Below are 25,516 nucleotides of genomic sequence, written 5' to 3'. Positions count from 1 at the left end.
CACTGCTGGCTACTTTCAGGAAGAAGCTTCTCTAAAACTAATCTCCACAGACAATACTGCTGCTTCTGATCCACAATCTATATAGTTGATAGCCTGATTCCAATTGCCCCACAAATCATCACAATTTTCACCATAACTCTGCTAAGAAACCTTAACAAATTCACACTTTTTGGGCATGTTAGATTAATTTTTTTTAAGTGGGTGCCACTTCTCATCATTACTCCTTTATCCTGTGTTGTGACAAGAAAAGTCTCATCTATCAAGAGATAAGTCATGTTGCTGGGTTAGATAAATGCTTATGCATTAACATGTCCTCATTACTCAGTAACATTCACTCAAAAATTCTCCACATCCAGGATGTACGAAAATTAATTTGCTGAAATCAGAATCCTCCTGCACTTAGCTCCAAAAGTCAGTGTCTAAATCTGCTACTGTCAAAAATAATTACAAGTTCTATTTCTCAATATATAACAAAATGTCTAATTACAAGACTCGGTGCAAGAATTTGCATGTCTCACATGGGATCATACTGCTGAGATGCCCCAACACGCTGAAAATTATCAGAGTATGAAACTGATAACATCCAATGAGGCTGTATGCTACAAACTGCCATGGAGACAACTTTCTTTGTGGCCATCTACTATCTTATATAAATTTGCAAACAGAGGAATTACTCAGTCAATTGGTTGCAAATAACTGTTTATTACAATTGACCTAGATTTCGACTTCTACAAGGGAGTGTTCATCAGGATGAAATTTTTAGAAACCATAAAATTACATTGCAAGAAAGCAAAGGTCAGAATTTGAAGCAGTTATGTTCAAGTCAAAAATAAAATACCTTCCAGCCTTGTCACGTATGACTTGTCACTAGCTAGGAATAACATCTAACAGATTCTGCTGCCTACATGTCAGCCTATCAGAAATTGTATTATTCTTTGTGGTCTATATTGGCACACTACTAATGCTGTCCTGTGATTAGTGTAACCACAAAATCACTAATAGCTTTCCCAGTTAGGAAACTACTATAATTGTACATTTAAATGTACAATGGAAAATCCAGTTTGAGACATCAACAATTATGGAAAAGATAGATTGCTACGCACCATAAAGATGACATGCTGAGTTGCAGACAGGCCCAACAAAAAGACTGTTACACATAAGCTTTCAGTAAAAGCCATCATCAGAAAAGAGAAACACTCCTGCATTCACACAAGTGAGCACACTTCACACAAAATGATCACTATCTCTGGCTGCTCAGGCCAGACTGAAAACTGAAATGCATCGGATGGGAGCAACAATCAACTGTTGAGTGGGGAAGGGGGAGGGGGAGGAATAGCAGGCTGCAAGTGGGGGAAGAGAAAACAGTGCTGCCTGTCAGAGTGTGAATGGAATAGAGATGACAGACAAGGCTGTCTGCTGCAGTGTCAGGAGGCTGTGGGGGACAGGGGGGGGGGGGGGGGGGGATGGAAAAAAAAGGAAAGGAGCAGAGAAGGGAAAAAGATTGGTGGGTGCATTGGCAGAGAACAGTACACAATGAGGGTGGGGCCGTGAGTTGGGAGAAGGTGATATGACAGAGAGACCGCAAACTGTTAGGTGGAGTATGTGGGGCAGTAGGTTACCATAGATTGAGGTTGGGATGAGTTTGGGAGTTGAGAACGTGCACAGTTCAGAATAGCTGGTGACGGAGGAGAGAATCCAGATGGCCTGGCTTGTGAAGCAACCATTGATATCAAACTTGTTATGTTCAGCTGCATGTGTTGCAATGGGGTAGTACACTTTGCTATTGGCCACAGTTTGCCAATGGCCATTCATCCTGGTAGATAGCTGGTTGGTAGTCATAGCAATGTAAAAAGCTGAGCAATTATTGCAACAGAGATGTACATGACAGGGCTGCTTCCACAAGTGGCCCCACCTCTTACGGGGTAGGATAAGTCTATGAAAGTACTGGAATAGGAAGTGCTGGGTAGGTGGATCCTTCCTACCAACACCAGCTTTTCTGATTTGGGCAGGTGGGAACTCTCCCTGCAATATAGCCTATGTTCCCGAAACCCTCCTGGCCTCACCCTTCATTAGTCACTGTCCTTCACCTATCTATCCCATTCCCTGTTTCAACTCCAGCACTACACAGCCTACTATTCTACCAACATACTCACAGTCTTTTTATTTCTCTCCTCTTCCACTTCTCGCTATCTGTCTAACCTTCTGGCTGCACCTGTCTGCCTTACCCTCTCCCGACCTTATCCGTGTGTACCTCCACAAGCAGCACTTTATGTCCCCCATCCCTAGTCTGTTATCCTTCTGTTGTCTAATTCAGAAGAAGGTTGAAAGCTTACTCTTTTAGCAGCCTTTTTGTTGTGTCTGTCTGTGACTCTTCAACTCCACTACATGGTGAGTAGCAATAAGTCTTTTTCATAATATTGTCAATGGTAAAATAAAAGTCCTAGTCCTGAATTCTGTCTTCAAATGTTGTTGAACAAAGGACGAAAGGGAATATCCCCATCATTCACGTGATGTTAGTACTGTGTTGAAAAGCAGCTGAAATTGTAAAAACTTGACAAAGACCTGAAGCTTGATTTTGATAAACTCAAGTCTTGATAAAATAACAGCCTATGTAGAGATTGCTAAGTAACTGTCAATGTACACAAATTTAATGTTGAACAGTTCACAAGACATAATATGTACTTCAGCAATACATTAACTCACAACTGAAATCAGTGATGTCTTTCTAACACCGGAGTTGAATGTGTGCGTCTTATTTGAGAGCCTTGTGAAAAATAGTTATATCCTCAAGAATCTCATAGAGCATCTTGAGAAAAAATGAGTAGCGCTGGACTGTCTTGAGCACATACGTAAATCACAATATGCTGTTAGTGTAATAATTACTTTCTTGAGGTGTGGCAGTCGAGTTATCTTTAAATGAGTGTATTTTCCATTAAAACTCTGTGATGTACTTGGAACACCTGCTTTGACCATATGAAGAAAATTATTTATTTATAAAAAAGAAGGAACTGATTCAGTTTGCAATGCAGCATTTTATTTTAGGGAATATCTGTCATTAAATATTCTAAGAGTTATGATTCCCTCTTATTCATCAGCAATACGCACTAAAAATATAGTATTTATTAAAGTCAATAAATATTTGGTTCGCACCTGGCAAAATACTTCCACATTGTTGACAGTTCGGCTAGTTACATGACATTTTAGCTGCTTGTTCCCTTCAGCAGCTTCACATTTGATCACAAGGAGTTGAAAACATAATTTATCAACCAGTTACTATGAAGTGACTCATCATACTTAACACAAATCTTCCCTTTTTTCATTTGAATGTTCAAAGGAAGTGACATTTTTTTCACTATGCATTGTGTAGTGTTGTTCTTCTGCCAGCTTACACATAGTATTTACTGCAAATAGAAAAGTAAAATTTCATTAATGATTCAGTTACTGCTGCTCTCATTTTCCATTTCTTAAAGGAAGTAATAATGTTTGAAAGTATGAAGTGGAACAATAGGGTACTGTTGAAGGCAATGCAAAGAAGTGGTGCTTTATTTGAAAGCTGTTGGAAATCAGCAATTTCTTTTACAAAAGGAATGGCACACTTTTATTTACTGGCGGGATATTGTGGGGAAAAAAAGAGAGAGAGAGAGAGAGAGACAATTCTTTCGAAATACTTGTATAGCCTGCAGCGGCATAATGCTCAGGTTTGATAAAGCATTATGAACTGGATTAATAGGGGAAAATGAGTGTATGCAAAATAGATCAGCATGAATAGTCAGAGGCTTGTATATCTTGCTGAAGAGTGTAAGTGAAACTCTAAAATCTTAAATCAGCAGGCATTTGAATAAAGCTGTCCACAACTCATGAAATTATACTTACAAAAGTCTAAAAACTGATTTCCGTAATGAACATTATGATTATTATTCAGTGTGCTACATATCAAATTTGCAGAGAACACAGTAAGATTAATGATTAATTATTGTTTTTAATTATGTGGCTCTTTGTTTTTTTCTATTTTTGTAAAAATAAGATGAAACTGATAAAATTTCATAATGAGAGTTGCAAGCACTAATCATTCTTCCCACACCCATCCGTAAACGGAATGAGAAAAAACTTAGTATATGATGTACTGAAAGGTATAAGTGTTGAATTAAAAGTAATGCCTCCACCTTAGTTAATTAGGTTTGGATGGGAATATTTTAATAAATCAAATGCAGAAATAATCCTTAGAATGTGATCTTTAATTACCAATATTCACTTTTCCACATAATCACCAGCCACTTGGATACATTTCTGCAAAGGATGAACAAGTTTTCTGAAGTTGTCATGGAAGAAGTCGACACTCTTTTTCCACAATCACAGTCTCACAGTTCTCTCAACGTCTTCATCAGAAGCATAATGATGTCCCCACAAATTGTCTTTGATTTTCGGGAACAGATGGAAGTCAGACAGTGCTAAATCTGGACTGTATGGAGGATGCCATACGGTGGTGAGATACAGTCTCTGAAATTCTGCTATGGTGGCACGTGAAGTGTGTGGTGTGGCATTGTCATGCTGTAGGAAAACGTTTTGCTTCTCCTTTTGGACCCTTGCTAGCCGTCCTTTCATAGGTCGCAGCATTGTGATGTAACGCTCTGAATTGATCCATGATCAAGGAAATCAACATGGATAACACCATCTGCGACTCAGAACACTGTGGTCATGGTTTTTCCATCTGAGGGCTGCGCCTTTAATTTCTTTTCCTGGGGCGAGTCTTTGTGTCGATATTCCATTGACTGAAGTTTCGTCTCCGGGTAGTAATGGTGTACCCACATTTTGTCTTCTGTCACAATTGAATGGAGAAAGGTGTCACCTTCATTCTTGTAACGCAAGAGGAGTTCCTGACAAATTTCAAGTCTGTGCCTTTCATTTCAGGAGTCAGCATCCAGGGTACCCACGTGCAAAGATCTTTCGATACCCAAGCAAACCTATAATGTGACACACATTCTAGTGAAAAGCCAATTGTGCCTGCAGTTCCTCTTTGAGTGATACGACAATTATCCTGAATCATTCTGTCAACATTTTGCTTGTGAAACTCGGTGGTTGCTGTCACAATATGTCCAACTCTTCGTTTGTCACGCAGGTCAGGTGTTCCCGCCCAATGATGCACAGTTCTTACATCAACACAATCACCATAAACTACTTTCATTATCTGATGAATCTCCTTTGGGGTGACACCTTCTGCTGTCAAGAATTTGATGACTGCACGTTGCTTAAATCGCATTGACCGACTGTCTGCGCAGGGTTCCATACTTTACACTGTAACAACACAACCATTCAATGCTAAGGCTTCCCGCCAACTGGAGCTGCAGAGAAGAGGCTACAGAACAAGCCAGTACCTGCCGCATACCAGTGCTGCCAACTGTTCAAGAGTTACAAAGGTAGAGGCATTACGTTTCAGTCAAACCTCGTATCTACTGTCATACATTTTGTAATAATTTGTCTAGTATAGATGTAGATGAGCCACATTATTTAATGTCGAAGCCAAAATTTCCTCTCATGTAACTGTGACTTCAACAGTTTTATCATCTTATCTAACACACCACACTGTTTCCAATTGTGTTGACTACATTGTCAATTTGGAGTTTTCTGCATCACCAGGAGACAAAACAACTTGCACGGTTAGAAGACTTTAATTTAGAAAGTGGGAAAAAAGGACAAATTTGAGGTTAGTAATATTCCACTAATTATTCAGCATTTCTTTGTGTGTAATGAAGTTAACTACAATCAAAACTACAGTTCACCAAGCAGTCTTTTCTATGTAGTATTAAAGATATTAGAAGTTGAAACAGTATTAAGCTGCTGCCCTGAAAGAAACTTTGCTGAATATCATCAAATCCGATCATAGATTCTGGGTGACAATCAGAGCTACTGACTGCATCTCTGGTAGTAGGATTTTCAGGAACAAGTAAAGTGTTTTGAAGGAAGATATTAGGAAGAATAATTTGTCTGCTATCTTACAACTTCCAATCAGAGTTTAGTTTAATTTACATACTTCAGACCTTGTTTTTACCAGGAGTAAGGCTGGAGATATAATTGAATGTCACAGAGCAACCAGAGCAGTACTATAATCAGTTCAGAAAATGTGTGTGTGTGTGTGTGTGTGTGTGTCAGAAGTGCAGTGATGCCAAAAGTTCTAAAGAGCAGTTCAATAGGGATCAAAGTGGTTTGCTCACTTAGTAACTACTATGTTTGGGATCTCTGGCATTGTTAATGTATAACTGAGCTCCTGATACCACTACCAGCACCATTTTTCCACTCTCGAAACAGCTGTACAGCATGTGTCTTCTTGCTCCTTGGGCAGTCTTGGCGATGTCTGGGTACATGTGCCACACAATACAGTAATTTTCTCATCCCCTACTAAACACTTATATGGGAAGTTCTTCAAAGGAAACTGTCCAGAGTCACATATCTTTCAATATGTGTGCCAACCCACTAAATTCTGAAACTGAAACAAATATTTAGTGATTTCAGGTCAATCTGGCTACTGTTTTCTTACTAATTCAAGAATTACTGTTTTAATAATCTTAAGCTATATGTAGTAAAATCTCAGTGAATGAATCATACACCAGTTCATTGAGGAAAGAGAATCTGTGTGATTAAGGCTATCTGCATATAGATTCCTATCCGCTCATCATTGTTAAAACTTTGGATTTATGAATTACTTTAAGGCTAACCTTATGTGGTTGTGAACAAAGAGGCCCATGTGTAAACAAAGGTGCTCTCACACTCAGTGTTGGCTGGCTTATTGGTCTGACGGGGAGATGGCTGCCTCAGTTGTCTGTTGGTCATCAGTTAGTGAAGTTGGAGAATATTGTTATTGTCACTTCCTTGCTATACATCAAAGTATCACATTCCCCAAGCACAGCCCATGCAGGCAAAGTTCTTCATAGTAAGGAATACTATATTTGCATGCAGTGTCATTAAATTTACCATCAGAAGGCGTAAATGGGTAAGTTCAGATTTTTGCACCTGCATGCAATGGAAATTCTGCCCCTAATCACTATCATTGTCCCCTAGCCTACCCATCCTTCTGCATTACCATGGGCAAAATTATAGTGTGTACACTTGTAGCACTATTTTTAGTTCACACTTCTTCAAAATGTAAATCCCTTATTCGATGACAAGCTATCACACACATAAGGACAAGGAAAACTATTCCACATTATGAAGTACTACACAATATTTTCAAGATTGAAACATAGGAGCAAAAATAAAGTGAAAATGGGCAATGCAGTACTTCACTCGTAATTTTCATAATGTCTCCAAGAAAATGCCAAAGTGGTTTCCACAAAGGACAATCCTCTATTTCACTTTTCAAAGGGACTTTGTATTGATTCTATTTTTATGGTGCTGGATACAGTATACTACTTATCAACAAGAGAAAAAGAAAATGAATTGCTAGATACTTTATGTTCAAAGTGAATACATAAGGCGAGCAAAAATAGTCATCTGATAACTACATTTTCAAAAAAAATTAAGTATGCTTGTTGGTATACCAGTAAATGAAGGGCAGGGCATTTTAAATGGAATCAATTAGTGTGAACCCTCCACCACCCATTCTCTCAAATTTCAACAATTTCTCTCAAGTTGTCAGTTACAAGAATGAAACAGATAGAGCAATAAAAACAGGTAGGGGCGGGAAGAGGACAGAGATAGATAGATAGATAGATAGAGAGAGAGGGGGAGGGGGAGGGTAAACTGTTTACTGTTATATTACAAAACTGAGAGAAAAAATAAAATAAACAATCTTCATTAGTCTTTTTAATATAAAAATATATTCCAATCTTTAATATCCAGTTTCATTCTAGACTTTTACATATATTTATATACAAACACACACACACAAAAGTTATGGACATACAACCAAGTGGACCATTAATTTTTACAATTTCTGTATTGTTACACACCTGAAAAACAGACTGCACAAATTAAGTTATTTTTTTATAAAATTAACTTCTGCAAAGCTGTACTGGGAAAACATCTAATTACCACCCACACCACACACACACACACACACACACACACACACACACACACACACACACACACACACTAGTCCATTGTACACAAGGTTTGTGACTACACATACTAAACTTCTGTTGCCTGAACACACATTTTTACAAAGGAATTCTTTTGTTTTGCAGTAAACAGAAGAAAAGTCACCTGCAAGTCTGAGCAGATATACAATGTTGCAGTTTTTTCTTTTTTTTACATTTACAGTATGAATGCAATTTGTCTTCGAAACAATAGAAGATATTTCCTGTGCAGAGTACACATTTTAGTTATTTGCTGATAATGTTTCTGTGTTCACTTTCCTTTGGTACACATCCTTTCAACGAGCTCATTAACAACAAGACACTGTTGTCAAATTTTTAAATAGTTTTAGCACCACTTAACTATAATTGAAAAATAATTGCGATTAATCTGCATTCACAGTTTCTCATTCACTTAGACAAGTAATCACTTATTTACAAAATTTGATTGTGTAACTTTCGGCTGTTTTTTGCTTCCAGCCTGTGAGTATGTAGCTGGGTATATCAATGTTGCTGGAGTGCTGCTTGCTGCATTAACCCTGTTCAGGGGAGGTGGTGCTGAAAGTCTTGCTGTTGTGAAGTACAAATTACCAGATGACGTTGCCACAGGCAAAATAGTTGCAGATTGTTGAGGCTTACTGGCAACAACCTGTAACAGGCATGCAGCTAGTTACAAAAGAAAGATTTATTGACAAGGATATCTATATTAAAGAGTAAAGAAAAGCTCTCTCTATGCCACTAAAATTACCCGGAGTACAACTGTGTAGTTATGGAAAAAGTCTTGTAAATCAAAACACACTGCAATGAAATCCATGTGCATTTGTACATTACAAACAAATCCAAATGTAGGTACCCATGGGTATAATAATACATGCATGCATCATAAATTTTCTAAAAAAATACAAACATTATTTATTATATAAACACTATTTACAACTGCAGAGCCAGTAATTAATTTCTTGAGCTTTTACAACATGACTGACAATAAATTAATATCAGCACATGTGGTAGTCAGGTTATGAAAACCATCTCTGCAGGACACTGCAACCAACTACAAACTTAATGATGTTCATCAAATTTCTGAAGTATTGTGTCGTCATTAGAAAAACAGTCCTCAGAATCTCTCCACAGAATCCAAAGGGTGGGTACACTAAAGAGTGCATTTTGACCCATCTACTTTGTTGGGCAAGTTGATTCTTGAGTTACATTATTGTACAGTGTTTACTAACATAACAAAACAAAATATCATAGCTATCAACTTTGTTTCTGTTCCACACCAAAGACTTTTCTCATGGGAAAACACCATCAACAGCAAAGAACTTAGCTATTGTGGTGACCACTCATTTGTCGTCAGTGGCATGTGTCATCATGGATTGATGAGTGCCTGTGTAAAGGTGCTGATATCGACCCTGTACTTGAGGGATCGAATCTAGCCTAATGCACCTCTGCTACATTGCAGCAGCATCACTGATTGGAGCACCAAATAATTCTAGAAGGGACAGATTGGAGCTCGTTTGGTGTGACGGAGTGAGTCAGTCATGCCAGAGTCATCAAGCAAGTAGGAATCATATGTGTGTGAGAGAAGAAATCATGGTCAAAGTAATAATTTTGAAGCTCAGGATTGTTTCATATCACGGGAGTTGTTATATAATTAAAAGGCAATTGTGCAGTAAAAAATGGGCATGGTAAACTCATACAAATTAGTGATAGGTGAATGACTGTAGTGTGAGTGTGATTGGGAAGCACAGACGTAATATATGAATTTAAAGTGAAGTAAATTAACTGTGTTGTACAAAAGTGTTCACATACTGCAACCTCTTAATTATTACTAGAATTTTTGGAAGGGAATGATTTATAGAAAAGTGTGGGACAATTGATAGGGCGTCTGTCATAGGCTCGCTGTCAGAACTTTAATCAGTGCATGTACTAGCTACTTTTGAATGTTCGATGCCTAATTTCCCAACCACACAGATTACAGCAAGTAACAATACTGTATAAATCAATAAAGAGCACAGAGTGGCAGTTTACAAGTGCTTTTGCCATGTGCAACCTGTTTCTATGTGCATTTTCCCTGTCTATCCTTAATAACTAATAGTTGTATGTGAAAGTTACCAAGCAAGGGGTGGTGCAGCGCCTTGTAGATCAGTTTGCACAGTTGTGTGTGGATAATTGTTGTTTGAGTGAGGAACAAAATAAGTTGAGGATAGCAAAAATGGCAGAAAACCATCACCACCTAGTACATATATGACAGGATTGGGCATAGCTAAATACACTTTTGTCATACTGTTTGTGGAGAAATCCAGATGAAGAAATTGGAGTTTCTCTTGAGAATTTGAGGGCTGCAGCAGCCTCAAGTTGGTTTTCAGAAGAACAATTTATGAGTGTAGCATAGCAGTCAACCTTGAGAACAGGCTGCAGTTCTCATGTGGTATATTTGGAGTGGGGCCTTATTTAGGCCTTTAAACGCTATATTCCAGAAGCTCCCCAACCCTTGATTTATTGTTATCTTATTTACTTTCATTTTTTCAAGTTTCTTTCTCACGATAATTGACATGATTAAGTAAATTCATGACTACTGGTACTTGGACACCTACAGCAGCCTCCACCTTAATATATTTTTTTCACTTTCACTCGAGATATCATTTTAACTGTTTAATTTTGCATTGTCAGTTATGTTAATAGTTGCTGAAGGAATAAAAATACGCCCGATTCCTTGCATTTTTGACAAAACAATTAAAAAAATCCTTAGCAGCTAACACATTACACCTACATTTCTGAATTTTAAAATGATGAATAAAACCACTGAGAACAAATAATGTCACAAAATTACTGAAAATTTTATCACTCTATAACACATTACTCCTGGCACAATTTAAAACAAAAGGAAACACCCACTACTATAATATGGTCAGCATTAGAAAAACCACAACAGCTTACAGACGAATGTCTTGAACCTTGAGAACTTGGTTCAGAAGCAGTTTTGTTCTTATCCTTTAGAGTGTGCGTAGAATGAAAAATTTTCTTTGTCGCTCAGTGTTGCCAATTTTAATAAGCTTAACATCCCGTAAATAAAGTGATAAATTCATAAAAATTACAGACAATCTATAATAGCTGCCAGTTGTCACCTAGCATGTTTAAAATGGACAGACAATGTGTGTTTATGTATAACGTGTCACAAAAACTAAGTGAGATGGAAACTTTCACAGATTTAGATGCTGGATTGCATGAACACTTTATACTAAAATGTACCAGTAGGCATCACAAGGCATTCATTAGGAACAACTTGGGGGAGGATATGAGGTATTTGTGGACTGTATTTGCAAAGCCAGTAAGAAAAAGTACACCCTATCAGGGAGCACAGAAGTAGATCTGGTAGTGATCCAACATACTGAACAGGACATACTGGACACATTTCTGTGCAGACTACCGGCTGAGATGCGAGCAAGGTATGACAGAGATTCCCTGCTACCTTGCAAGGAGCTGTAACTGTCGCCATTACTCTGCAAGAAATAGAATCTGATATGCAGTCACAAGAGTGGCTACTGTTGCCACTGCCTGGGACATATGTATAGTGATTGCAAAGTGCAACAGTGTGATAAAGGTAGTCAAATGGGCCACTGAGAGATAAAGTGTAGATAACAGAGGTCCACGTGTGGTAGATCACATGGTGCCACACATGTGTGAAATGGTCACACAAGAGCTGGAACCAATGGGCAATGCTTTCGGTAAATACAGTCACTGGTCAGCAGTGTACAGTGTTAGTGGCAGACTTCTGTGTACCAGGCAGAAGGAGAAATTTTTGCTAGGCACAGGAGTGTCAGTTGTTTCTTGGTTCTCGGAGTCTGGCAGTATGGGTCCACCTCGCTGTAAATTAAGAGGTGTAGCTAAAAATGTTGTAAGATCACTGGGATCAGCAATTGCTATCTTTACCTTGATCCACTGTAACTTCAGGTTTTGGATGGAAGTACTTACTCTGGTAAGCAGCAATTATAGTGCTCTTTATGGGTTAGATATCTTGTCTTTGCATCATAGTAACTATCTACCCATTCTAGTATCGTACATCTAGCCAATGCCAGGAAGGGACTGGTATAATGTTTCTCTATTTTCTCAGAGAATGATATCTGTATGTAGGCTATTATCATGAGGTCATCACTCTCAAAGGCATTTTAAGTCTACTGCCAGCTCCCACTGGGACGAATCAATGTACCCCTTCTCTCTGTGTCTAATGTATATCTCATGATCAAATGTGACATTGTTTTCCAAAGTGTTTGTGATAAATTCATAACAATTACAATCTATAATAGCCGGCAGTTCTCATGTAGCACCTTTAAAATGGGCGCGCACACACACACTCAATGGTGTCCTGCTCCTTGTTGATGCCATCATTAAGGACACCAAACTGGTGTGGGAGGGTGCTAAAGGTCTTAACACCATTCCTAAACTATGATCATACTCACTCAAGCTCAACTTCCAGGTCAGTATTCAAGAAGAAACAGGCAAGATAATATGGATGGATGTTGGAAACAATCTATCAACTGGGGGATAATAACGTAATGAATAGGGCACAATGCTTGTTATGCCATAGTATGCACATAAGCAAGACAACTGTAGTGTAATGCTTACCAATGTGACTAATTTCGGAGAAATGGGAATTGAGTTACTCTGCTGCTAGAAGATTATGCAGAATTATTCAGTCCTAATGGATCACTTCTGGCAATGCCTGTTACCCAGTATCCCACTGTGGATGCACAATCTGTTTACAGGAAGCTATATCTAATTCCACACCGTTTTAAATCAGTAGTGAAGAATTGGTGAACTCAACCTAGTGTTGCAGAAATGTCATTTCATTCCGCAAGAGGTATGCTAGATGTGTCATATTACTAGCCAGAAATGAATCAAATCTGACTTACAATACATAGGAACTGTGCATTCCAGCACCTTCTACTGTAAGGTGTATGCTATCCTTTCTTGGTCTGTCAAATTATTATTCGAAATCTGTATCTGACTACCGTATTTACTCGAAATCAACGAAAACATTTTTTCCCGAATCTAAGCCGCGCCTGAAATTTGAGACTCGAAATTCAAGAGCAGAGAAAAGTTTTAGGCCGCACCTCCAAACTGAAACAAAGTTGGTCCATTGTAATATGAGACACAATTTAGGCCGAATGATTGACGATACAGATATAGTAGTTTGGTTCGAGTTGTGAGCTTAGCAGTTAAGCTTTACCAGGTAGCCATTGCTATGCTTCAGGCGCTCTGTCCGTATTTATACGGGTACCCTTCCTTTTTCATGTGCTTCATCTGGTTTGAATTGACTGCTTATTTTTCTTTGATCTGTCGTTCTCTTTGTTATAGACGTTTACTTCACTCTAAGCTGAAAATGGATTATTGCACTGTGTCATGCATTGTTTGTCGCATTCTAATAATGAGCATTTACGACCTGTTGCCGCTCGCGGCATGGCTTGCTTTTGTGCGCGCTAGCGCGCTTACAATTAAAAAAAAAAAAAAAAAAAAAAAAAAAAAAGGCAAGAGACTGCTATTTGTTGTTACTTACACTGCCGCTTTCTTTGATAATGATCAACAAGAACCAAACAATAGACAGTGTATGATAGAAGATGTTCTGAACGAGAGTTTGGCGAAAATTTTTCTCCGTTTGAAAATCTTTGCAGACGCCTCTTTAGTACATTACATTCTGCACAGAAATTAGAGTCATCTTAGATTTAAAAATATAGTCAATTGCCGTGCTTCATTTCTGACTGTATCACTATTAGGCATAAGAATAATACGAATATAAACATGACATGATACGTATATTGTTCCGCGTTTGCTGTTGTCTCACTCTAGTTTCGTAGTTTATTAGGCAGACAGCATTTAAATGAGATATCAGCAAAAACGAAAGAATACATGGCAAAATGTTTATATTCGTATTATCCTTATGGTGAAGAGAATACTGCATGTGATTCACAATTCATAAAAGTTCCTACTAACAACTGCGTCTTCTCACAGGTAGGAAAAAATTCAGAATGTAGAGCCATATTGACAAACATCCCAAACAGTCTTGCCATTCGGATTTTCGTAGTACATTGAAATGCTGCTACATTCGAAGATGAACAATACGGAATTTGTATTTACTTCGTTGGATAATGTATGAAAATGCAGTGGTCGAAACTCGGGGCGGAGAAAAAAGCTCGTCTTCCACCTTTTTTTAAAATTTATTTACTGACGCAGAGATTTTGGCGCCAGTATTTATCTCTGTGCCTGCAAAGCATGCCTGTGTGGCGCTACATATATTCGACGTCAGAAGTTAGTTGTGGCGGCACCTACCAACATTTTTCAGAACTTCCGCTTACTTTGCACTCGATTCTAAGCCGCAGGCGGTTTTTTGGATTGCAAAAACTGGAAAAAAAGTGCGGCTTTGATTCGAGTAAATACGGTATGCAAAAACAAGGCCCATCACACAATTGCAAAAAAATGGTGCCCGCTTCCACTGAACTGTGGAATGTGAAGAGGCTTTGGCGTACTGTCTGTGCTGCTAAGGTCTAATCCTCTTCTTGCATATGTTAACTATGAAAAACCCTTTATCTTATGATGCAATGACAGCAGTTTCACAGTGGGGTGTGTTTAGTTTAGATTAGATTTACTTTCATTCCAACTGATCCGTAGTGAGGAGGTCCTCCGGGGTGTACAACATGTCAGAAAAATAATAATACATGACAAATATTTACAACTGTAACAAATAAGCTAATGTACCTTCCACAGGTCCCAAGTGGAATGATCGTCAATTTTTTTCATGAACGCTATATGAAAGAATCATTTTACAAACACTCATTTCATAAGATCGAATTAATGCACCGAATTTAAAATTAAAAAAGTTTTTTTATTTATAAGGTAACACACAGTGTTAAGCTTTTTATGGCTGCTGGCAAGTTACTGAAAATGTGTGTTCCTGAATAATGCACACCTTTTTGTACAAGACTAAGTGACTTTAAATCCTTGTGAAGATTATTCTTATTTCTAGTATTTATTCTGTGGTTTGAACTGTTGGTTTGAAAAAGTGATATATTTTTAATGACAAATTTCATTAAGGAATAAATATATTGGGAAGCAGTACTTAGTATCCCTAGTTCCCTAAACAGGCTTCTACAGGATGTTCTTGAGTTCACACCACATATAACTATTATTGCATGTTTTGTGCCCGGAAAACTTTAGCTTGGCTTGCTGAATTACCAAAAAAAATAATCCCATATGACATTATGGAATGAAAGTAAGCATAGTATGCCAGCTTTTTCATTTTTATATCCCCTATGTCTGACACAATTCGCATTGCAAATAGAGATTTGTTTAAGACGCTTCAGCAGTTCTGTGGTGTGCTCCTCCCAGTTGAATTTATTATCAAGCTGTAATCCCAAGAATTTAACACTGTCCACTTCTTCTGTCTGCTTGTCATCGTATGTTAGTCATATACTCGTGGGTATAGATAGCCTTCTCAATATCAGAACCCTTTAGAAAGCCGAACTGCGACTTTGACAGTATGTTATTTGTGACAAGATGGTTATGAAGCTAATTGTACATTACCTTTTTTAAAATGTTTGAGAATGCTGGCAAAAGTGAAATTGGACAAAAATTTGAAGCTGTTTCTTTATCTCCCTTCTTAAACAGTGGCTTAACTTCAGCATATTTCAACCATTCAAGAAATATTCCACTGCTAAACGACTGGTTACACAGATAGCTACTTAAGTCAGAATCACATTCTTTAATTAACTTTGTTGATATTTCATTGCCGGCCATTGTGGCCGCGCGGTTCTAGGCGCTTCAGTCTGGAACCACGCTGCTGCTGCGGTCCCAGGTTTGAATCCTGCCTCGGGTGTGGATGTGTGTGATGTCCTTAGGTTAGTTAGTTGTAAGTAGTTCTAAGTCTAGGGGACTGATGACCTCAGATGTTAAGTCACATAGCACAGAGCTCAGAGCCATTTGATATTTCATCATACCCACTAGATGTTTTTGATTTTAAAGATTTTATGATGGACATTACTTCTGCAGGGGTAATGAGGGTCAAATTCATATTATGGAAATTACTTGAAATGTCTGGTCAGGGTATTCCATAGCAGCATCTACAGAACCTGACAACCCCATCTTTTCAGTAACAGTAATAAAATGTTTGTTATAAAGTCCTGCAACACTATACACATCTGTCACCAATGTATCATTTACTTTTAATGCTATCTGTCCCTCTCCATGTCTGGTTCTATCGGTCTCCTCCTTCGCTATATCCCGTATTGTCTTTATTTTGCTATCTGATATGACTATCTTTTCTTTGTAATATATTTGCTTTGATGTCCATGTTACAGTCTTTAATATTATGCAGTATTTATTGTAATGTGCTATAGCATCAACATCAGAACTGTTTCGGATTGACAGATACAGTTTTCTTTTTGTTTTACAAGATACCTCCATTCCTTGAGTAATCCATGGCTTCCTTGTAGACTTTGCTCTAACCTTGGTTAGTTTTGGGGGAAAACAATGTTCAAATAAGGTAAGCATTTTATTAGCAAAAGTGTTTTATTTTTTCATTCATGCCATGAGAACTGTAAACATCACTCCAGTGAATGTCTCTGAGGAGTGTCCTAAAATAATCAATTTTTGGCTTATTGACTGCCCTCTTGAGCTGTGTGCTTTTGCAGGAAGTAGATGCAATGAAACACCCATTGCATAAGCATCCTATCATTGCATAAGCATCCCATCAACTGAAAAGAGCCAGAAACAATTATCACATGACGGAGGAGCAAATATAGAGCTTAATATATTGTAATATATGGAGTAATGTACTTCTGCTGCTACCTTCAAGATGTGTCTTTCTGAAGAATCACTTACCATTCAGTCTTGAGATGCATAGTCTAACAAGGTAGGCATGTGCACTGCAACAAGTGAGAGTGAGTGAAGAGCAATGGAAGCATACACTGCACACAACAATGCACAGAGTCAATGATTGTGACACACGCAACTGAGCACACGTGACAGAAGCCAGTGAATTGCTGCCCAGTGTGCTTGTGTGGTGATGTCCTATGACAAGCACATGAAGCAGTACTTGGGGGACATGTAGGGAGGTGTGCAATTATCTGCTGCACTGCAGAACCAAACTTGTTCAAAAACAGAAATTGGAAAGTTGAACAGTACATAAAAAATGTGTCTCTTGCACTCAGTATTTTGAACGCATGAGACAAATAGCATCTTTACAAGGGTTACTAGAGGGATACAAACCATTTCAGATACATGGACTAGACATCTATCTATTGTCCACTTGGACTAGACAGCTATCTATTGTCCACTCACAGAAATTTCCGCTTCCAATAAATATGTCCTAACTACACTGCCTGACAAAAAAATGGAGCACTCAGAACGTCATGAGGTGAGATGGTATGTGATGGTATTGCAATGATGATAAAAATTACCCAGAACTGTGGATCAAAAGGAATTTGGTGTGCAGAACAGAAGTAACTTCAATTGATAAAGCCAACAACATGGTAAATATGCCAAAAGGCCACTAAATAAACATCTAAACATCCAACAATAATCCACAATCAAATGTAGATCTGAAGACGGGTCTTGAGACAATCAATATATGTAACTATGAAATATCAAAAACCACAAACACAAACAAGAATATTTTCAAATTAACTATTTTCTTGTTTTAATGGGAATACTTCACAAAGAGTGAAATGTTGAACACAATTAAGAACTTTCTTGCTTTTCAGACAGGGTTAAATGCATTTTAACCACAATAAACTAGAGCCAGAATAGTAACATAGAAAAACTGTGACAACAGCTCCCAAAAACACAGTTTAAAAAGTCCAGTATGTTACAAATATTTTCCCTTGTTTTACTCCATTGAAAAGTGCGTAATTGTCCAACACAAGGTTGGTTGGTTGGTTTAAAAGAGGGGGGAAGGAGGGGGACCAAAATACTAGGTCATCGGTCCCAACACAAGAGATCAGAATTATGTCAACACACTGCAGTACAATTTAGGGAGCTTAAGCAGTACAAGTACAGTATAAACCCATTAATTTAATGAGAAAGATCTCATGACTGTTCCTGCTGACCTTTTGATAATATAAATACAAAATTACTAGAAATATGTTGCTCTACGCACATTAGAAACTGCAATACAAGAAGTATCACATACAATATTTTAGTTCCATGCTGACAGGTGTCTTGTACAAATATTTGATCCCACCAATGCACTATACTTGACATTAATAGATATGACAGTGGGCTAAACTGTTGTCACGAGTATTGTGGTTTTAGATTGTCATTCAGATATGAAAAATCGTACAGCAAAGGGAGTACAATTAGGTTGCAAATGGACTTCCAATGTTGTTGCACAATTGATTTTCAGAATAATTTTGCTTTATCATTTATCTTACATAGATTGAAAATTATGAAAGTTTCACTGAATTAATATTTCAAGGAAAGTGGCATGTGCAAACCAAAGTGAATTCAGTTATCTAAGGTAACTTAAGAGTACAAGTATGGTAAAAATAATCTTTGTTCATACAATACCTGAACAGCAGTTCCCAGAATTGTAGGGGAGCGGCTGTTGACAGTAGTATATGATGCATAGCGCACTCCTGGTTGTCTGCTTATTGTTGGCAAAGGTACACTGGGAACAAGGAGATGAGCTGACTTCTGTAAATTTAAATATTCCAATTATAAAATTTCAAGTTTGGAGGATATTCTTTGGCTTTGTGCAGTGTATGACCAAGTAAAGGAGCATACACAATAAATATGTATATGGAAGAATATGCATGCACGAGTGCTTTCAATGGTGTTATTAACTGCACAGAAGTTCAACAGAAAGAATGGTTGCTAGTACATTGGGGACATGAACAAAAAAGATAAATTCTACAATGAGATAGAGATTTTGTTTGTTTTGTTTTAAGGCACAAAAACGCACCCAAAAGTTAGAGCTGTCACAATAATAACTACCTAGGAAGGTAGACATGACCACAGATTTTTTCTGTCTACATAAGAGTAACTTTGTCCACCTTTGACACGCAAAATTGCTCCAGAGTGATATGGTGAATATTCTGGAAGGCTTGGTCAGTGATCAGGGATATATTTAACCAGACATTACCTGTAGATTGTGAAGAAATATTTCAGAACAACTCAACTGGTTCTTCATGATGTGCCAAATGTATCTAACTTATCCACTCTGACCCACAGTTTTGTGCAGCCGATATTTTACACATTTTTTGGATTTAACACTATGCTTGGGATAAAAAATTATAATAGCTGTCAATATCATGCAAGTATACAACACGACCATCAATATTTTGCATAAATATGGTTTCAGCTCCTTGTTGCATGTGCTTATTAATTGTGTGAATCTGATTCATGGATAATTTGTTAAAAGGTTTAATATTCACCAAATCTGGGAAGAGCAATTAGAACACATCATCGTGGCTGCCATGTCACATTCTGCACTTCTGGCGTGGGCAACAGGAAGATTCCAAGTCCAATGGGAAGAACCCACTCTTTCGGTGATAAAAAATAATACCAACTGAGTCTACAGCCTTTGTGGAAAGGAGAGGGGGAGTGTTTCTGCAAAACATAAAGGCTCCCTGTGAACCTTAGATGCTTGGGCCCCATATGATCCAATACTGTCTTTTATATCTCCAGCGCTGGTCTTCTAGAAAAATGACAGTTCTTGTCACAACCCTCCATGTGGTGCAAAAGAAAGCCTTTATTCCTCAACTTGATCACAGCAACCTTGCTCTCAATCTAAATGGAACTCGTTGGTCAAGTTTGTCTGCTGCAGAGCTCTATTTGCAATAATGCGTAATGAACAGTATGCTCTGAAATGTGTGTTTGCCTCCACACTGCAATCTGTAGGCAGTAGGAATAGAATTTGCTGCCTATACTCCTTTCTAGATGGCCAGCCTTCAACATACATGTTCTTGAATACTACAAGGGCATAAAATGTTTACTGGTATACTAATACTTTCAGTATCGTTTTTCAACTTCCAATACATATTAATGATGCAGGAAATTAGTATTCAATGAACCTGATAAAACTCATTGCCATTGGAGGGTCATTAGAATAAATCCTTTGTATCTCCATCTTCCTTCATTCTCTTATATATAAAGCTGACCACATAAGTTTTCTGTATCAGTGGTGTATGCTATCAACTTAGATATTACATAATTTTTGCTACACTCGCTATAGGTATACAGGTTGCCACAAACGAGAGGTGGTTATAATATTTAACTCATCAATTATACACATACATCTGGTACATGGTATCCACAAAAGTGTAAGTAGTTAGTAAATGTTTAACAATATCCCCCAATGTTCTGTGAGTGTTGACTCAAATTAGTATGTCATCACGATCATCTCATGAGTCACTGTTCTCATGTATCAAGCTCTTCCTCTTGGCGTAATGTATCATCCAAATGTGTGTACACACACACACACACACACACACACACACACACACACACACACACCTCTCTCTCTAAGCAAAATAATTATAAAATACTGCCCCGTAAAATATACTGTTGTTCACTGTGAACATTATTATACCCTTCATCTCACACTACTGCAAGCCTTCACACACTCTGGATGTGCTACAAGCAAATAACAACAAAAAATAATCAACAAATTATGTTATAATTAAACCATTTCTTTTTTTTAATTATGTGAAAAATATACTTTTCTTCTTTGCTCACCATAAAACTTCTCTATGTATGTGTAACTATGGCTTCTAATTAAGGTACATGTGTTAGCACAGCAATTTTATGTGCGCTGTTTTACAGGAAGCCAGACTATGCTTCATTTTTAGTATTTATACGGGAGTAACCAAGTTAAGAGAGAAGTGGATAATGAATTTTCTGTAAAAAAAAGTTGTTCTCTTTAAAGATGTACCAGTTATCAGAGTTCAAACACTGGTTTCTTTGAGTAATCAACATAGTATAATTTGATTAGTATGGTTAAAAAACAAAGAATTTTTACCATCTGAATCATTAATAATTTGTTTCATATACAGGAAAGTTTGCTCATTGCCAAGGATTGAGCTAATAAAATTACACAAAGTATAACAAGGTCATGTTTGGCTGTCACTTTACACAGCACATTCAAATATGACAAAAATATTACTGTACCATTTACAAACAAACAAACAAACACACACACACACACACACACACGCACACACACACTGACAGTCTTATGCAGGAAGTCACCAGGATAAACATAAGTGCACATGCCATACAAAATAGTTTCATAAACTAAGCTACTATGTTCAAGTGCATATGCACCACTCATTTCCTCTGTTGTATGCTGAGTGTTGCCTTTGCTGATTAAATTTTGTGTATTCCTACAACAACTGTTTCCCACTGACTTTTATATAAAAAAATTTAATTATGGTGTTATTTATAAATATGCCATGACTTAAATTTACCATATGCCTTACCACCAGGTCCACAGTTCTGAGTTTAATTATGGTTGGCCCAGATCACTTACAATCTTCTGCCTGAATCTAAGAAATATTTGAGGAACTAATTTTTCAATGAACTTCTAATATTTTTTGTTAGATAATTTGCTTAAGTGAAAAGCACCTAAACAATGTTCAGTTACTTAAGTATTACTTTCAAAAGTAAACCTTAACTGGGTACATCAGTATGAGAAATATAGTTCACAAACAGACATTTCCATGGAACTGTGTGCTTCATGCTGATTTACTTTTAGAGGTATAAAAAAGTGTTCAATAAACGAAGAGCATGCCACTTTTTATAAAAAAAAAATTATATTAAAATGGAGATGGAATTTAGAAACCTGCCTATTCTTTAACTGGCACAGAGGTACTGCTGCAAAGTTTAAAATAATCATTTAAGACAACCAAACACACCCAGTGACCAGTGACCTTAGTTAGAGACTTAATAGCTTCATCCTTCCCATCAACACTTCATAGTACTGACAAAAACCAAGCATACTACGTGAACTTCAAGAATAGATTGAACGTAACTGTACAAATGTTCAAATGGACATGTTGCAGTCAGTTGTTCATGCAACATCTCAGTGGCATCACCCACATATGGATGTTAATAGTAACCACTTCGAACACTAGACTGATTTTAACAAATTAAACTTTAAGCTATACTTCTACCAAAAATGAGACCTTCTTGTCAGTCAGTTTTGAAGTAATGAACAACTAACAGTGTATAAATTTTTTGGGCCACTCTGTAGATGGCTGGAACAAACTAGTCCGAAGTAATGGGTAACTGTTGGTTGATGGGAAGTATACAAAAGAGAAAGAGAGAGAGAGAGAGAGAGAGAAGAATTTTAACAGATGTGGAGATGGAGATGGGTGTGGGACACACAAAAGATAATGAAGACAGATGCCATGAGAATTATGGTGTTGAAGATACATCGTACGGAGAATTCCAATCTATGCAATTCAGGGAAGTTGAGCTGCTGTTTGGAGAGCACGGGGGCATATTCACATATTACAACAGTTGCTTCTCTTGACCATAGCTTGACAGCAGCCATTCATGTGGGAGAACAGCAGGTATGTGATTAAGCCCTCATAAAAGTCTGTGCAGGAATTGACTCAGAATTGCTACAGAACATACTTGTTGTAGCAAGTCAACCTCATTCTTATGAGGTAGAATATGTCTGTGATGTGACTGGGATATAATGTTGCTGGGAATTGGTATGGTACAGGTCATTCATCTGGAACTTTCACACAGATATGACCCAAATGGCACAGGGCTGAGGGTGGGTATGGTGAAAGACAGACTAGGATATTTTATACATTGGATGGAAGAAGAAATATGGCTCCTGGAAATATAGGAAGATATTTGGGCGAGGATGTTTCCAATTTCAGTATACAATGAAAGATAGCTTAAGCCCAGAGGAGGACGTGGTTAAGCTGCCCCAGTCATGGTGATTTTTGGTAATAGGGGGTTACTTTTTTTCGGCTGGTTAATGGGTGTGGTTGAAGTTTTATAGAATATGGAGGTACAGCATGGGAGATCTGTTGGTGGAATAGGTTCGATGGATGAAGGACTTAGCAAGACCTTAAGTGGCAAGGAAGTACTCATCACTGCAATTGAGTCATCCATTGATGGCTATGAGAAAGTCTTCTTGGTGTGGAAAAGATGTCAGCTATTAAAGTAGAGGTACTGGTGATAATTAGTAGGTTCTATCTGGATAGATAAGTACTATCAGCAGAAGCAGAAGATTGCAATTGACTACTTGGCCTAATGTGTCAAGAAAGAAGAAGGTTTGTATGAGTCCACCATAGAGGTGAAATGCTGATGAGTACTGAGTGTAACAGCTACGAGAAAAAGTAAGCAATGAATCCACATTACAAAGACCTGCTCAATGCAAAGAATTATCATACTGCTGGAAGCTACCAGCGGAGAAACAGGTCATGTCAGGATGTTTTAAGACTGTGGGCAGATGCTCTTTCCTCTATAAAATGTTAGTGTTATTGAGCAGAGTCTGAAGAAAGGAGATGAGAAAAAATTGGAGGTGAGAAATTCCTGGATGGTAGCCACAGTGAGGACGTGGTTGGATAAGTGCAGAAAGAGGTAGTATCACTGTTGGACTGGGGTACTGATTGGAAGACTCAAGGTTAAATGTCCGTTTTCAGTTGGTTGAGGTCAGAAATGATAATAGTGAAACTGTGGCACCACTGTATGGGGAACAGGTGATGGAGAGTAGATATTTGACTAGTGCAAAATAATAGCATGACTGGATCTGGAGGTGCAGCTGGAGGTGAGGCATTTGGAAAGAAAACTTGTGTAATTAAGATTCACAGCAGATATATTGACAATGGTTTTATGGGTTTACTCGGGTTCTGTGGGGTGTTTGGCCAGAGGTTCTGAGAATGTAACATACAGAAGAAGACACTAAGTTTATACAATACCATTTCTTGTGTCCTGCCGACTCCAAAGCCACCACCTCATTCCGTACACAGGTAACTAAATTTCCTACTTCTTTAAAACATCTTCTCAACTTCCAACATATATGTTAAAAACATTTCAACAAGAAGTTTTCATCTCTTTATCTTAAATCTTTTTTAACAAATTTTGAATCACTCCTTTTGTCTCCCAACCACCCAAACGCGGATCCCTGCTCATTCAATGTCCGCATGTTCTGAAAACTCTGCTTTGCCCTTGCAAAACTCCAGTCACACATCCTCTTTCCAAAATCTTCTCTGGCACATGGTATCCTGCCTAATGGGCTTACCATTAAACTTGGCATTCAGGCTGTCACCCATCTTACTGCAAGAACCTTAATCTTTTTCTGGTCCTTCATAATCATACAACCCAAACTCAAATACTACTTGACAGCCTCTACACCTTTGGCAACATCCTTTTACTGTCACCTCCTTCCTGAGTGTCATCACTGTAAAAGGAACATTTGGCCTTCAACAGTTGGAATAAAATTCCCATCACCAACTGAGAAACCTGCCCCAGCTACTCCCATCTTATGCCCATATGAGACTTCCTATACCCAAGAGAAAGCCTACTAGTCTGAACCAAACACCCCGTCAAACCCATACAGCTCCATGACCATGCCTTGCTGACTTACTCTGCCTTCCAAATCCCCAAAAACTTCCTCCACCCCCCAAGAAACATGCAACTCCTGAACATCCATCCTGAAACACTGTCGTCAATTTTTCTGCCAAAACTTTGACCCCTGCTGTTTCTAGAGGCCTCTAACTGCAAACATGCCGGCCTTGTATAGGACATTCTTTCTTTTACTCATTCCTTGCAGTGGGAATATTTCCACACCACACACCCCACTGATAACAGCCAACCTAAACCCCATTTACAACCTTGTTTATAACAATTCTAACCTCCCTCCAACTGTGATCCTCCTCTCCTTCCATGCAGTCATCCCTGGTAATCTTCCATAAATTCCTCACTTCCAACATGCCCTCACCTTCCTTTCCTAAATCCCTTCCTGGTGAGCCCACTATCACTGCTATGAAACACACTACTATCCACACTCTAAAAAACAATCCAGACCTTATCATTGTTCCCACAGACAAAGGCTCCACCACAGTGATCATGAATGATAATGTTTACATGGCTGAGTGTCTTTGCCAACTTTACCACACCTCTGCATACTAACCCTACTGCCATGATCCCATCCCAGAAGTCCAATATGACCTTAAGCAGTTTCCCAAGGATTTAGGTCCAATCCAAAACCTGTACCTGACTCCTCGCACTTGTAACCCCATGCACTTCTACCTTTTACCTACTCTCCTCTCCACAAACCCAACCACACACATCTGCCTACTGGCCCTCCCATAGTGGCTGGGTACAATGCTCCCACAGAACAAACTCTGACTTGTTGACCAACACGTCCACACTATTGTCTGTAACCTCCCATTCTACATTCAAGACACTATTCACTTCCGTCTTTCCCTCTCAAT

General features: G+C 38.1%; 1 protein-coding gene across 6 annotated transcripts in view; it reads right to left on the bottom strand.

Moving 5' to 3' along the window:
• Positions 1–8,034: 8,034 nt before the first annotated feature.
• LOC126162737 (protein kinase C-binding protein 1) overlaps positions 8,035–25,516 on the bottom strand; it is a 288,265-nt gene continuing 270,783 nt past the window's right edge. For all 6 annotated transcript variants that reach the window (XM_049919405.1, XM_049919404.1, XM_049919407.1 and 3 more), the window contains 2 exons: positions 18,627–18,752; positions 8,035–8,718 (listed from right to left, as the gene is read on the bottom strand). In XM_049919405.1, the coding sequence (XP_049775362.1) occupies positions 8,497–8,718; positions 18,627–18,752 (348 nt within the window). In that variant the 3' untranslated portion in view covers positions 8,035–8,496. The remainder of the gene's footprint in view (positions 8,719–18,626; positions 18,753–25,516) is intronic.

Source organism: Schistocerca cancellata, chromosome 2 (genome assembly GCF_023864275.1).
Source record: "Schistocerca cancellata isolate TAMUIC-IGC-003103 chromosome 2, iqSchCanc2.1, whole genome shotgun sequence".
NCBI lineage: Eukaryota > Metazoa > Arthropoda > Insecta > Orthoptera > Acrididae > Schistocerca > Schistocerca cancellata.
Note: the sequence above shows the minus strand (reverse complement) of the source record. Positions and strands in the feature narration are given on the sequence as shown.